The 16,609-nt window shown below is 39.2% G+C and overlaps 1 protein-coding gene across 2 annotated transcripts in view; it reads right to left on the reverse strand.

Annotated features, from left to right (window-relative positions):
• Positions 1–595: 595 nt before the first annotated feature.
• Positions 596–16,609, reverse strand: part of slc2a9l2 (solute carrier family 2 member 9, like 2) — a 63,693-nt gene continuing 47,679 nt past the window's right edge. For both annotated transcript variants that reach the window (XM_026349990.1, XM_026349989.1), the window contains exons 12-13: positions 13,844–13,971; positions 596–1,088 (exon numbers count right to left, since the gene is read on the reverse strand). In XM_026349990.1, coding sequence (XP_026205775.1) covers positions 855–1,088; positions 13,844–13,971 — 362 coding nt within the window. In that variant the 3' untranslated portion in view covers positions 596–854. The remainder of the gene's footprint in view (positions 1,089–13,843; positions 13,972–16,609) is intronic.

Genomic DNA, 16,609 nt, shown 5'->3' on the forward strand with positions numbered 1-16,609 from the left:
GAAATTCTTTTTGAGGACTCCTTAAACACATTCACCATAGAGTGATCTTATCAGAGAGCCATCGGTGCCATTGTACTTTGAGATACTGTGCTGGCATCATCCTTAAGCTATGCTGGTTGGAGCTTGTTTGTAATTTTACAGTTTTGATTCATCTACTCATCATCTGCAGATGCAGCTTCATCCTGTTTGAGCAAAGAGATTAGGTAAACTGTCTGAATACTATCTGCTAACAGACAGACAGTCAGCAAGTATCTGGTGGAGTCAGTGATGCATTGTTAGGAGAGAAGCTTCAGTAAGATTGGTAAATTCAGATCACACACACTGCCAATCAATTTCAATGTCATATTTAAATTAATCTTTAACCTCTCGGGCATATGGCAATATTTTTCTTGCAGCCCATATCACAGCTGAAAGGAGAGGCAATATTAGATTTAGTTTAGTCTGTTGGACACAAACACAACTCAGAAACACAACTTTAAAAAGTGTTAAATAGGCTAACGCTTTATTATGAAAAGTCATCACATCTCCCAAAAATGTATTTTATGAATGCCCCCATCCAGGGACGTTATTTCTTTTGCAATTGAATAATCTACAGTTTTGGCATTTTATGACTTTTTTTATTCTGTGTATGGATTCATTAAGTAAACATATGAACATTTGGTTCGCTTCATTGAGACGTAAACATACAAAGGCTGTAAACTGAAATACTGTTATCGTATCCCTTAATATTCCAGTCACACAAAACAGGCACAAAATTCTAAAATTACTGTTATTAAAATAAATATTTACGACAAAGAAATACTTTTTAACCCTGTTTCTCCAAAATTAGAGTAGTGCAGCAGTGCAGCATCCGTTTACAAAGAACTCTCAATCTTTGCATCTTCAACTTTTCCATTCGTATCAGACGACAGCACCAGCTCCATTTCTTGTGCAGGGGAGGGGAGGGGGATTTTGTTGATCTTGGCAAAGCTCTGACTGATGTCCATAAATGTTTTATTTTTGGTTTCAGGGAGTACAAAATAAAGGTAGATAGCTCCCAAGGTGCAGACCACCACAAACACCAGGAAGGCAAAGGACTGCAGTGCCTCCTACACAAAAAGAAAACAGGTTAGTTAGACATATGCTTTTAAAAATTTTTAAATTAAAGTTGATTAACTTTTAGCTTAAATGTAATTATGACTGATTGAAGATGATTTTGTTTTCTTATTTTAGCATTTAAACCATTTTTTAATTAGTTCTGCACCCTTCACAGACCAAAATCCTGGCATTTCACAGTCAAGTCTAAACTCTTGCCAAGAGATATGGCATCTGTTTTGTCGTCTGTGCGAAGATGGTGTGATGTCATCGCTTCTCAAAAGCTGGGTGAGGTGTGTGTGTGTGTGTGTGTGCAAATCAGAGTTTTGGATTTTGTCAACAATATTTGTGGATGTTTGCACGTTTTTATGTATTGAAATAGGTCAGAGTACCCAGCTATCAAAGCTAACTTAGTCCAGTGTGTTATGCCAATAATAGAGATTAGCAACAGATTTAAAAAAACACAGACTGATTACCAAGAGGGAGATTTAGACATGGAGTGTGTGTGTGTGTGTGTGTGGGTGTGTCTGAAACAGAGAGTCTGAGAGAGATTTCCGTGGGGAAGAGAAACTTGACTGACCCTCACCAGTGTGTCACCAGCTATAATCCCTTGCTTATGAGTGGACAGAACTCAAATGCAGCGCTGTGTACCTTGTATTAGAAATACAGCATCCAAACAACCGTGACCTCAATGAGGAACGACTTACTGCTTTGATTTCAGCGGTTATATCACTACTGCTGTTAGTCTCTGACACTGTTTCCCTCTGTTGAGTGTATTTCATAATAGCACAAAAAAAAAAAACACACAAACAGAGCATCGTGCAAAGGGCTTGACCCAGTTTTTCCATTCTGCCTCTGTGACGTAACGCTCATCTGCAAAGTTAGCAAGTTTCTCGGAAAACGCTGCTTTTCTCTCTCTATTGTCAAAGACGATGAATCCTAGTGCAACTAGGGTTATTATTGTTTGGTACAACAAAAGTAAACACAAAAATGAAATAAAAGAATTATGCCAGAAGAAAACGTAAAATTAAAACAAAACAAAACAACAACATTTAAATAAAAGAAGAAAACACAACAAATCATTCATTCTGTACATCGTTCAAAGCAAGACAACTATTATATTGTGTTACACTGGCCGACAAATTGTACAAATTATGGATGACAGGACCCCAGCAAATGACAAGACAGGATACAAAACAAAATCAGGAGCAAAGTCAATGCAACAGGATGTTTTCCTTTTTGTAGGACAGTCTGTTACAGAACTTTACAAGACAGGTGAGAGGTGCACCGGTCAACACATGGCGGCGAACAACAGGACTGGACGGACAGTAAGGAGAGCGACAGATGGGTTAGAATAACTGGACGCTGCAGTCTGTGTAAATCAGAAAACAAAAGGATTGGCCGGTGCAGGACAGTACGGACAGAACAGAAAGGGATAGGACAGCACAAAACAGTGCAAGACAGAAACGGACAGAACGGGACCAAGTGGTTTAGTGATGTGCAAAATGGTGGAGGATGGAACAAAGCGCACAGCAGGACCGGACAGGACAAGACAGTAAAGGGAAGGAGGAACAGTACAGAATGATGACTGTGCAGAGCGTCCTGGTCCAGTGACTCCAGTTGCTACATAATATATTGCCAGGTCACTGGTTTCTGGGACGGCAATGAGTCATCATCTGTAGTTGGGTATGTGAGCTGTGGACTGTGGTGGCGAGGGATTATTTGCATGTGTTTGACCTTTCATGGATTGCGTTGAATCTTCCCAAGGGGAGGCACATTCAAGGGCAGAGAGGCTGAGCTGTATGCACACTGAAAATGTCTATAAATGGGCTATTCAGAGCGTCTATGATTTACTATAAATATTAATATACCCCCGATGGGAAGACAAACAGTATTTCAGTTCCCAATTCATTAGCAACACAAACAGATGCGAAACCAGCTCACAGTATGTTCGTGAATGTGTGAATCACTCGTTTTTGCAAATCTTTATAGTGAGAGTACATCAAGTCTATGCCACGTCCGTCAAATTTAATGTTTCCAGAGAAACTAAAAAAGGTCATTAAATCACTAAATGGCTGCCAATATGTCTCCACATCAATCACTTCTTTCATAACCCACAACGGAGATTTTGGAAAAACTGCTGCATGCGCATGAACTGTACACCATCCCACAGGATTCAACAATTATTTCCTCGTTAATTTCATAAGAATATGCAAGTTTTGTTAATTAATTCAGACGACTTGAACTTGACCTGAAATGATAAAACATGAAACATGAGCAGATGAACTGCTGATACTGTAGCACACTTCAACTCCTACAAAGACACTTTTTTTGTGGTTTATACATGTCAAATTAAGTCATGGTTGCTTTTTGCACAATAATACTCTCAAGATGTCTGGTACAAAGTATGTTCACTACAGTAGCCTGCAGGTAAACTGAGTCAAGTTTCTAGACCAATGTTCAACTCAATTATGAGCAACAAACTGAATTTAATAACTCCATTTAATAACCCCTCGGGAGTTTGCAAAATCAGTATCAGCAATGGCACATTTGTCATTTAAATCTGCTTGTTCAAACTTCCATTTTGAAAAAATAGCCCATGTTGACTTAAGAAATCCTCAAAGCTTTAAAACCATGATCCAGTTGACAGCTCCTCAGCAGCAACTTCACTGAGATTCATGAATGCAGAGATCTTCTTTTTTATAGAAGTCAAACGATCCTGCAGATTCCAGTTATGTGGTTTTCACTAGTTCTTCATAATGGTAATTTGTAGTAGTATAGCTCTACAATGTGCCGCTGCTCATTACCATGCTCAGTATCTGTCTGGGTTATAGAGAGAAGGGGAGCTCCTTTGCACCATTTTAGTACTGTTGAACATTACGGTGGAATTTGCACTTGATTGCCACTGTTCTCCACTTTTGTTCTACTCCTTGTTTAAGCTCGTAAAACTTCCAGGAGTCGTGACTTGAAAACTGCAGTAAGTTTCCTATGCTGGTGTTCTTATTGTAATTCATGCACTACACACAACAATACACTCTATCCATTATTTCCAGCCTTTTTCTCCCAGACGGGCATTTGTGTCTAGAGAATGAAACAAAGAGGCAAGATAAAAAATAAGAAATGGAGAGCTAAGTAAGAAATCTCTGCAGAAATTTTAAATAAGGCTCTCAGAGTGGCAACTTGCAAATGGGTAGCAGACACTGTGTCAACTGAGCTCATGGTGCTTTATACAATATGCAGCACATCACAATGTGTCTCAGCTGAGGTTAGTTGCTGCACTGCTGCTAAATAACAATTGAAATGTGAGAAATGATGCACTGAAAACTGCAACAGTGCTTCATTCATGAATAATCAAATTACTCTAATGAAATTAACTGAATTAAAACCAATGACCTCATTGATTGTTACGGTTCTTATGGAGCTTTTACATGCTTTAATTTCAACAGTTATGTGAATGGATAATTTGCTTTTTCAAAACTGTGGCCAAGTATTTAATATTTAAATAGACAAACTGCTGCTCCTTTAATTGGAGACTGTGAAGCACGACAGCACAACAATACTCAGCAGTCCAGTAGGTAGAATTCAGATTTTGGCTTGTTAGTATCCGAACCTCTTTACGAGGAGCCTTTTAACATGTGTTGTTGGAAAATCAATGAAATGACCACACAGAGACTAAAAACATCCAGATGGACACACAACAGCAGTATAAGTGTCTAAGGAAGGCGTAAGTTTTATTCTGTAAATGCTGTAAAGGCCCCTGAAGGCCTTTTTATGGTGCTGGGCTATATAAAAATTGGACAGATTGACTTCACCTCAAAGGCCCAAATGACCACAAAGTGATGCACAACAACCAGAGAGAAACAAACCAACTACAAGGAAGAAAACTATAAAAGGTGATGTAGGAAGACCACAAAGAGACACAGAATGACTATAATGAGACACTACAAAACACTAGAAAAGGCACAAAATGACCACATCACCCCAGAACGATGGTAATTATCCACAAAGAGATGTTATATGACACCAAACTAATATAAAAAGCTGCACTTGTTGGAATGGATAATACAAAAAGAATATTCCAGCTTTTAATATTGCCATACATTTACTTCACTGAATAAACACAGTGTGGATTATGGCTTCAAATATAAGTCTTGGCAGTTTTTACTCATTTCCCAAATGTGCTCCTCTTCACCTTTCAAGGCAGGACTACAGAAGCGACACCTCAGCGGGGTCAGCGGTGGCCTGTCATGAAGGTAAGAGGATGTGACAGTGCAGCACTGTGTTTTGTGAACAGGGGTCAGAGCTGGTTTCAGGTGCCAGTCACTAACCAATGAGTCACTGCTGTGATCTGGATGTAAACGGGCCCAGCACAGCCCCAGCCAACAAAACCAACAACAGCAATATTTGTGGCACCGGCTGACTAAAAATAACTCTCTGACTCTTTCTGTCTCTCACATTTGTCTGTGTCTTCCTCGCTTTGGTCAGCCAAACCTCCTGTGCTATTCTCTTTGCCACTCCAAACTTACACAGGCCTCCTGGGGTATGGCTATCTCTTTGCTGTAAATCTGTTATCTGTCTAATTATGTATTCTGCACCGCTTCCCTTCCCACTGAGTGACATCTATTGCTGCCAATCTCATACATCCATCAAATTGAAGGATTCTTCTGTTTTATCATCACATCTCCTCTTTTCATTGCACAGCCAGGCATGTGTGCTCACACACTGATCAGGAACAACATTTATATCATGTGGTGGTTTTAAGGTGCCAAAGCTACAAAACAACAGTCATAGTGCCCGTGCTGACCCCCGTCCACCATGATATTTACTCTGCCATAGGGTTTTAATGTTGCATATGTGTGTATACAGTGGCTTCTGAACGTTTTCACACCCTTTACAACAAATACAACAATTACCATTGTTGGACTAGTCAAAGGTTTCACACCCTCGTGCGAAAGTCGGAAGGTTAAATCAATTTGCAAACATTTCTAAAATCCTGTTTTCCCTTGTCATTATATGTTAATGATCAGGTGCGAAATATGTGCAAACACTGAAGGGGTCTGAATAATTTTATAGTGACAGGCTATAAGCTGGTTCCGGTCAGACATTAGTAAATGGGATGACAGCACAGAGAGACAGTGCTGTGGTGTGTAATTAGTATCCTGTGGCTGTGCTGACACTCTACAGATGATACTCCACATGTACATTTCCCTGACAACCCCCTGTGATGGTTACAACTAACGACCACTAATAAAGTTTATGGTGTTATACTTGATATACCGAGAGACGCGTTTGTGTAAAGGTAATGAAAATGTATTCTACAAAAATGAATTCTGCAACAGAAACTATATCTTAAATGGTGTGAGGCTTAATTAGAAACAAAAGGGAAAGTAAACAATATGAGAATTAATGAATGTCATTGTATTTAAACACAATTTTACTTTCTTTTAAGTCTGATGTTAGTGTGCATATGTATAGATTTTAAATTCATCTTTGTTGTCTTAGCCATACTAGTGGTTGGTATTGTCATGTGGTCTGCTGGATTTTAACTTAAATATCTGTCATAGAATTAATGATATTAAACATTCCTGTTTCCCAGAGCACATCCACACACACACACACCCTCACACACACACACACCAAACACCTACTAACTTTGCTAACCCCGTGACAGTTACTCTAACAGCACCATGAGTTCATATTGATGATTCAATATGAGTCAAACACCTTGTGACATTTTCTACAGATCAAAGGTCTGTAGCGGATTTCAACTTGCAATAACGTAATGATCCCCTGTAGTGTAATCTAGCTCCATCATCAGGCCAATATGTCAGTTTGTCTAGTACTTAGTTTCACAACCAAATACTGTACTTTACCTGTAAAACTAAGGAACCAGGATCAGCTGTGAACACGTACCATAGTTACTGTGAACGAGTTAGCCATTACTTCAAGGTATTGTTGTATTGTACTCGAGTACGGCATCACAGAGCTGCAATGGTTGTACACTCTCAGTCTTGTTTGGATTAACACATAGAATCTCTGTTTAGGTTTATCTTTATTTAACTGTGTAAATGTAAGATAGTGCTTTCCTTAGATTTATAGACACTGGCTATTTACATTATTTACGATTCATTAGACTTATTGCAAGATTTATTTCACATGAATTTCTTTTCAAGTTCAGAACTGCATTTAACAGCTAATTCTTGTCTGGCCCCTACTAGTGAAAGCTCTTTTCTTTTGTCATTAACAACTCTAACTTTGTTTTATCTGATGCCATTAATGGGGTTTTAGTATTTTTATTCTGCACAGCAAATAGCGGTAGAAGTGTGCCTTGATGTGTGTACTTGTGTGCATGAACACAAATGAAACCTACTGTTGTGTCCACACCACAAAGCCATGTAAGTGTTCTGTAACACAAAGTAATGTAGTTTGTGTTCACCGTGTAGTTCCAGCACATTAAGTTTAATGTTTAACACAGCTGAGTAATATGTCAATAAATCTGCAAATCCTTGCTCCTGTTCTTGGAATTCAACAAGGTTATGCCTGAGACATCCCATACTAATGTCATCTCTGCTTATTCTCAGCAGACTGTGACTAGAACTGAATCCTGCTTGCAAAACTCTTAATGAAAGCCTGAATCCTGCACTGTACTGACTAGAGGTCTGACTTATTCCTGAGTTACACTGCTGTGGAAAAGAAAATCAATGCACATCTAAAAATGCAGATAATGCACCCAAACTGCTGACATGTTAGTGCCAGTGGTAATAATCATTGAAGTGACAATACAGGCAATAGATTTATGAAATGATGCATATCTAAATGAATCTAACTCAACAGTCTGTCTACAAGCCTGTGTGGCTGACTAGGTAAGCTCAGCACTAACTCACCCACGTGTATCTATAAATCTTCATCTTCTGTCAGCTCGGTACAAAAATGACACAGTTATTTATCAAGTCCAGGCATTCTGTGCACGTGTAGGTGTATTCCTATTAACTGCTCAGAGCAGCAGAGCTCTGATTATTAACTTGGATGTTTTGCACTCACTTCAAATCCGCCACCATCTTGGGAGGGTACTCCTGGACAAATGGCTGTTTGACAAAGCAATCTACTCCAATTATGTTCTCCAGATTGAAATTATAATAGGCTATGTAGTAAGGCATGCTTTAGCTTGAAGTGAATTATTAATGTACCTCGCAGGATGTTTCATAGTAATTCTTAGATGCTTCCCATCCTCTGTCTTTACATTTGTTGAATGCAAAACTCTTGTTATGCCAAACACTTTGAAATGACTACATAAGAACAAAATCTCTTTTTAATAAAATATCTCAGAAAGTTGAAAGCCTTGTCGTTTCATAGCTTTAAGTTCTATTAACCATAAGCTATGGTTTCTTTGCAGCTGAAAAAAAAGTCATTGCTTTAGCAAGAGAGAGGCCGGAATGATCTGATGAATGGGTTTAGAAACCCGTAGATTTAAAAGGAAATGAACTGCATTGGCATAAAATACATAATTAGATCCAAATGCCATTTGAATTTAATTAAAGACAAGTGGGACAATATGACCTAGGAGAACGTTTTGCTTCCATAAAAAGCAAAGCAGAACCACTGTATGTCCTCAATGCAGAGGCCTGTAATAAGGTGAACAATAGGACTCTATTCTGTGATACAAGAAAATAGATATTAAACAGAGAAGAATCTTTCATATCCACTATCGGGTACAGTATGCACAATCATTCCTATTATTATATTATTATATATATTATTACACTCATTAATTACAGTCATGATGATATTTTTTTATGCTATTTAAATTCTTTAATAGAAAAATACTGCAGAATTTGCTGATCTAGCAGAAATCGTTGAAATGCTCTGACTGGATGGAAAGGAGCGGCTCACTTAAAAATGGACCACTAGACCACTGCCAGGGTGACTCCACAGGGGGCGTCGACTGCACCTCTCCTCATTAAGATACGTTTTGGATCAAACATTTGATAAAAGGTATATACTGTAAGTGTAGCTTTCAGATCATTTTATCATCTTATCATCTATTCAAAGTAATGATAATGTTCCTCCCTTTCTGCTGAAAGCCATTTATCTGTATTGAGACAATAAAAAGACAAAAGACAAACAGACAGTGAAGGAATTGTCAGGGAACATGTTAATATTTATGGTAGCTTCAATTTGTAAAGGAGGTCAAAAGAAGAGCACAGGAACTTGACATGTATTCAGTGAATCACAGAGAGCATGACACGGACACAAAAAGAAGACAGAAGCTGCACAGGGCTGGTGCACAGACCAGATCCCTGACCATTACATTGATTTCTCCTCCCTCCAGTTCTCTGACAACCTCAATGATTTGCTATAGTAGTGTTCAGTTTTATTAGAGATAGATCGGGTGTATACTATAAGTCAACTAACGCATAAAAATGTCACATAGCAAATAGAGCGATGATTCATCATCAGTCACAGCTCTCTGTTTGTAGGTACGGGATGTGATCTGTACGAATCTTGGTCAGGATGAATGTAAAGATGCAGAGATGAAACCGATCTGTGAATCACGATTAACAGGGCTGTAAGGATGATGAATGTAGTCATTTAGGGCGTTTGTTCAGAGTACTACAAAACATCAAAGAGAGCCAGGACAGCGAGTACAAGACAGAGCTGTGTATAGTACATAATCTATATTGTGTTTGCATTTATGGTACACTTTGTGTAGCAGCTTAATTAAAACTGTCAGTATCAAGCGAATGCACATAATCAGGCTCTCCTCGTGTCTACTCATTCACACTGCAGATTGCTGGTAGTAATTAGCTCACTTTTAATTTGCTCAAAGTCCAGGGCAAATTGGTCCGGGGTCGTCTAATGGATTCATATTAAGTCACTAAAAAAGGTGTTTTAGCTTCTCTCACAAAACAGCACTCAGTGACTTTGGTCCTACATTACACCTGGCAAAGACAGTAGTGGTGCAGACAAAGTACATGTGCAATGAAACATGCCCCGCTCAGAGGAAATAACACTGAGTGTTAGAGTTCAGTCTTGCTCAAGGACACTTTGGCAAGTGGTGTGGAGGAGCTGGCGATTGAATTGCTGACCCTGCGGATGGTGGACAACCCACTCTCCCTCACCCTTTGGCTCACAGCCAACCCACAACCCTTGGATTGTTTGCAAGAGTACACATACTTGGCCACTACAGTTAATTATAATTTTGATACTGAAATATAGCATTAAGGGCTTGAAATGTAGAAAACACACTGGATACAGGATGTACAGTAGTAGCTAACAAATCTCTCCGTTCCTGTGCTCTTGCTTACAGACACAGTATTTAACGAGACAACTGAACGCATTACGATGCTGAATGGTTCTAGTTATCCCAGACTCCTTAAGGACAGGTAAGATTCTTTGATTGTGTTTTGTTCCATAGAAAAATACCAAGTTTAGAGTAGCAGATTGTTTTAAAGTGACTTTCACTTATTTTCTGTGGCCTCACACATCAGAAAGTTATGCATTGCAGTTTAAAGTAAACAAGGTCCTTGTGTTACAGCTCAGAATATGATTATAATAATAGAAAGGAGAGAAAAAAAGAAAAAGAAAACACAGACGAGATCCTGATTATGCTGCAGAGTCCCTCTAATTTAAAAAGCAAACAGTCACACTGTGGTGCTGCAATACAAGATTGAGATTGTGATCCAGATTGCAGATTTGCAGAGTTGTTTTCATTTTTTCATCTGACTATTATGCATATAAATTCAACAATAATACATATAAATTCCCCAGATTTCAGATGAAACTCAAATCCAAAAATAATGAGTACTAACAATAGGTTACATCACCCCCATAGCTGATATAATCCACCCTGACAAGCTGGCACACAGGTTAAGAGTGTGGAGCGGTGCACATCTCCTGTCAGTGCACACAACCCGAGTCCCAGGAGCCAGGAACGCGGAGGACAGACCTGTCCAGAGAGAATCCTGTAAACCCACAGGCTGTCAGCCGGGTTTGGCTCAGATATACAGTAATATGTGCAGGTCACTGTAGATAACTCCTCGCCACAAATGAACACTCAGTACCCTCAGTAGTTTCCCCCAGCACAACCAGAGTGACAGTGCAGTTTATGATTGTATGGGACAGCTCCTGTTTTAGAGACTGTGCACAAGCCTGTTGCAAGTTTGTAAATGAGGCACACAGAGGAATTTCTCAGTCAGAAAGATAAAGCCTGTGGGCCTGGACCGAGAAAGAGAGAGGTTAAATCTGGATGCTGCCACTCTACCCCCCAGCATGATGGAAACAATTCAACGTATTCTGTTTGCCGTACAAGCTGGTTCATATTTATAACTAACAGCAGGAACATTTTGCACCGATGTGTTGTTTTTCCTGCCTTCATTGAGAGACAAAGTAATGTCTTGTCCACCATGAAAGACTACCTTACAGTTGTTCTGGTCCGCCATGTGAGTTTTTATCAGTGCAGACAGTGGCCCTGCACTAGGTTCTTATCCTCTGCCGTGCTTCACAGAGACAGATCTGAGAGCTGACCTTGTTGTCGGAAACCCCTCAGTTAGCATCCTTTTGAGCATATACAGAACGTTTGCTGTTGACAGTCTTGCTACTGGCGTGTCCTTGGCTAACAAACTGCAGTCCATCTCCTTCTACCCGTGTGTCCTGGAGCCGTTCAAAGTGTGCCTGCGAGCAAACCCTGCTTTAGTGCCTGAGGTGATGAGTTCTTCCTATCTTCCTAGTCTCTCTGGTGTGCTTGCTTTCCTCTCAATGATCATGTTCTGGCTCGGGCAAAGGTAAACCCATATCTTGTGACTATACTCCCTCTAGTCTGTGAAGAGATATTGGTTTTGCTAGGTGTAAAAGAATGAATGTCCTCATGGACCACCAGTCCTAATCTACTCGGGCACAGTCATAGCACAGGCCTTGTTGAAGGGGGTGTCAGTTCAGGACATTTGTCTCCTGAGAGCAGATTACTTGGGGTACTTAATCTCTTTAGAGGTTGTCTGGCTGGATGGTCAGTTAACTTGAGAGAGCAGAAATTCAGGAGCTCGCTATCTCTTACAGACATTGAATTAACTTGAAAATTGACCTAAATTCAGCAGCAGTCCCGGTCACTTATTGACAACTTGGCTACTTTTTCTTAAGCTTGGCAGAGTAGAATATAACACAAATATATACTGTTAGCAAGGAAACAACTGACTGCAAAAAAAAGGGAGACTTCGAAAGTATGAACAGCAATAAACCAGCAGCTGATCTGGATTGTACAACAAAGGGAAAGTCCAGAAAGTCTCTTTCTGGCAGGGTTAGGGTTAGGGTTAGGGTTATACAAACCTTTACACCACATGTAAAATTTTACTCTGCCTCCCCTCCTGTCTCCTAATGTGTGTTATTTTAGGTTCAGTTTCTCCCACAGCAACATACAACCTGAAGAACCAATGTTTCTAACTATTTCCAAGGCACAATGTATGGTGTTATTAAATGTAGATTGTGGGGAAACTGAGTATACTTATGTGAAACTTGACAATTGAAGCTCATGCAAAAGTGCATAGCCAAGAAGGTTTTGCAATTTAACATAAAATAATACACTAAACTCAACTTGAACATGAAAAAAAGCACAGCTGAAACAAACTGATCAATGTACGTAAAAAGACTGCATAAGGTAAAAAAAACACCAAAGTTAAAACTAACAACCTTGAAAGAAAAACAAATTGTGAGGCCTAAGAGAGAGAGGGACAGGCACAGAGGAAAGAAACAGATGAGGTGAAGCGATAATATGAAGCCAGAAGCTGACTGACAGATTTCAGGAAACCATTACAATTTCAGACAATAATAGTCTCTTCTGTCTGAAAGGTTTTGCTTATTACTTCATTCTTAAAAAAACATGTTTATGGAGGTCATTTGTTTTCCCATATGAAACACTTTTCCTGACAAACAGGTATTATTTACTGTTATCAACATTTTAGCAATTTAATACCATTATAAGACCATAAAGGGAGACTGTAACAAAGCTAGAGTTACAGAATTGTAGATGCTGTTTTTGTGAGGGCTGCATCTAATCGAGCTATAAACAACACAACCGGGCACTGGATCCTTATTTAAACAATAATGAATATAATTCATGTTTTTGCAGACGTGTTCTATTGTTTCATTAGCAATCAATAACTACAGCTTTCGTCAAGTTTTTTCAAGTGCTCCTGCGTCTAATGCTATATATTCAGCATTCCTGTCATGTCTCACATTTCACCCCTAACATCTTGTTTCCGACAGCTGAGCAAGTGAGAAAAAGTTGCAAGTCAGAAGCACAACTGCAGCAGGCAATGTCCAAACTGAATGCCTATGAAGACAGATGGATTGTCGCACTAACAAGGGAAATAAAAGCAATGGATTTGTAAATCTAGTTTAGTAATAAGAGGGACGCCACCAGTAGCTTGGTTGTTATTCCCCACTGCTCTGCCAACAGAGGTGGTGCTCACTCTGGCTTACAATAAAAAAGTATTCTGCACCAAAGGTACGATTACCAGAGCAGCGTGAAGAAAGCTGCCTTGCAAAAGTGAGTATAATGTGTGCTTTAGATACAAATTCACTCATGCTGGAAAGTTTCAGACCCCTAAGTTTACAATGCATCCAGAAACTATTCACAGTGATTACCTTTTTAGTAGTAGGCCATACCAAACCACAGACTTAATCTAGAATCCACTCAAATCCAGGAGGGTGAGAAGCTTTCTAGAGTTATCTCTGTCAGTACATCTTAATAAAATGTGTATATAATGATGTAACTCACTTGAATGAATGGGAACAACAGGCCTACAGCAAAGTTGGACAGCCAGTTAACAACGCCAGCAATCATGAAGGCAGCAGGTCGGTAGGACTGCTCAAACAGCTCCCCGGTCAGGATAAAGGGGATGCCACCTGACAGGGAAGAGAAAAAAAAAGCAGAGAATTAGTTACAAGAAGAACCTGCACAAATAAACCAATGACTTTGCTCTCCTCACTTTATGAAATACAGTAGGTTTAAGTAACAGAATTACTTGTTTACTTGTTTAGTTCATATTCATCTCATGAGCACAAAAAATGTATTTAGATACATTGCATCCGCTTCATGTTTAAGTTGAAGGTTAAGTTGATTTTGCAACAACAAAATAATTAAGCAATTGACAATACTGTAGAAACAGTGAAGCGACATAAAACTCCCGAGATCAAAAAGATGTGGGTTGAAGCAGCTGTACAGTTTATTGCGCCTACACGTTTTACGTTCTACAATTTGCATGCTGTGAACTTGTTTAATTCTCTGGAAGAAACATTTTTGTCTGTTGAGATGAGAAAAAAACAGAGCTTGTGTACAGTACTGACAGCTTTGTTATGCAAAGACGAAGAAGAAAAATCAAGATACATTCTTGTTGTTGTGTCACCTAATTACACAACGACACTCATTTGACTGCGTGCAAAAAGAAATGCAGTATTACAGTATTTCTCCTAAACACCATGTGGATAGGATTCACACATTTCTCGCCCCCCTCAATTATGAATGCAAGAGGAATGCCACTGCTGAAAATGTAATGGATGGTGACATTTGCAACCATATTTCATCAGAGCAGAACCCTTCAGGCAGAGATTATGCAAGAAAAAGCTGTTAATGTGATCCAGTCACCTTCCACAGCTGTGAGTTGTGGGGACAGATGAAGGTGGCAAAAACATTCAGGCCTCTATTGGTGTGGGCCGACCATAGGGCCACAATATACTAATATACAACATCTGGATATTGCGCAACAGTGTAAAAATTATCATTTCTGATTATTGTTGTGTGAATCTGTGTGTTGTATTTTAAAGTTTGAATGCACACATGAACAATGTACATATTTAGGATTATTTACTTCCCAAAATCCTTTTTTGTTACTGAGAGAATATCTGCACTAAGGAGAATAGGTGTGAAAATATTAAACTGTATTACTCTACATTCCTGAAAAGTTCATTCAAAGTGAACTACAAGATCAAAGTCAGTTAATCTCTTCATTTTCTTCTCTTTGATTTGCGCACAACAAAAATCCAGTGAGGAGTAGTACAGCCAGTGCCCGGTCGGTCCCGTCCGCCTCCTGCTCCTGACGATCAATCTAATTGTTTCTCTATGACACATTTTTCTGATTCTGTTGTCAGATGCACGAAAGAGCATAAAACAGATTCGATTGTGTCGCACAAACAGCTACCTGCTCACCAATGTGATTACAATTCCTGTGATGCTACAATGAGCCTATCTGTCAAGTCACAATTTAATGCTTGTCTGGCCGATGTGTAATTGACTGTGTTGATGTGCAACATAAAGGGATCACAGAGAATGTTAATCTAACATTTCACAGTGTCTGAGCAGCTGTACAGTAGTATTTTGGAGAAGTGCAGTTTTCATTCAACACTGAATCTGTATTTAGTAGCATTTTCTGGGTAATAACATCTAATATAACTTTTCTATTTACACCTGATATTTACAAGTATTCAGTCCACCCCTGCTATGATTGGATGTCTACTGTAAATATAAATAATATAGACTTGATAGCTCCTGCTATGTCTTTTTTTTCCGGACTTGCTTTGTGTTGGTGGGTTTGAGTTACTTATCCCACATTAATATGACCTCGTGTAAAACTAAAACTTGAGGCCTGGATTTTCAGACCCACTGTATCCACTGGAGAGAGAGTTTTTGAGAATGTTCTGGTACTTGGATTTTTAAATTTTAGCTGGCTTAGCGTGCAGATACTACTTTATAGCCTGACATTTGGGATTCAACCAAAGTATAATATGCCAGCAGATAATTTAAAAAAGACATACCTCAGTTAACTGAACATAAGAGCTCCTGATGTACAAGTAGTAGTACAAATACTACTATGCTGTTTTGTGACCTCTGTGAGAAAAATAAATTGAATTCCCTTCCATATGAGCGCTCATACAAACGTTTGTATATCCTGTTTCTCTGGACTGTTAATGTAATATATTACTAATGCAAGCAAGCAAACAGAAAAAATGAATTGATTTCTTTCCTGTATGCAGTCCCAACAACTCTGATTTTATTTCTTTCATAAAAGGACTAATGTGTAGCACACTGTAGGTGAGGCAGCTGACCAACCCAGGGGCCTTTTGGGTGCTTTATTTCTTTTTACTGTATCTATTGTTAAAGGTGTTTGCCTTGTTAATGTTAGATTTAGATAACCCAGCTAGAATAACAGTGTTTCCCTTGTCGTTATATCTGTGTACAAGAGGAAGAAAGCTAAAGAGAAACTGCTTTTGTGTCAGAGCACTAATGGTACAAGTAATGTGCACAATCTACATTTCTGACTTGATTGTTTTTCTTTCAGGAAACACAATAAATCTGAGTTCTGCTGGCCCCACTCTCTGTGTTAGCTGCACATTGTATATTTCACACGTTCGCGATCTGTAACGTTGTGAGGGTATTTCCAGCCTCCCCACTTAACTGGGTTGAGTGGGTAATTGAGTGCACTTGTTGCCACAGCATGTTCCACGTCAAGCCAAATGTATTTCTGTAGCCATCACAGTTCCAGTCTCA

The sequence above is a fragment of the Anabas testudineus genome, chromosome 5 (assembly GCF_900324465.2).
Source record: "Anabas testudineus chromosome 5, fAnaTes1.2, whole genome shotgun sequence".
NCBI lineage: Eukaryota > Metazoa > Chordata > Actinopteri > Anabantiformes > Anabantidae > Anabas > Anabas testudineus.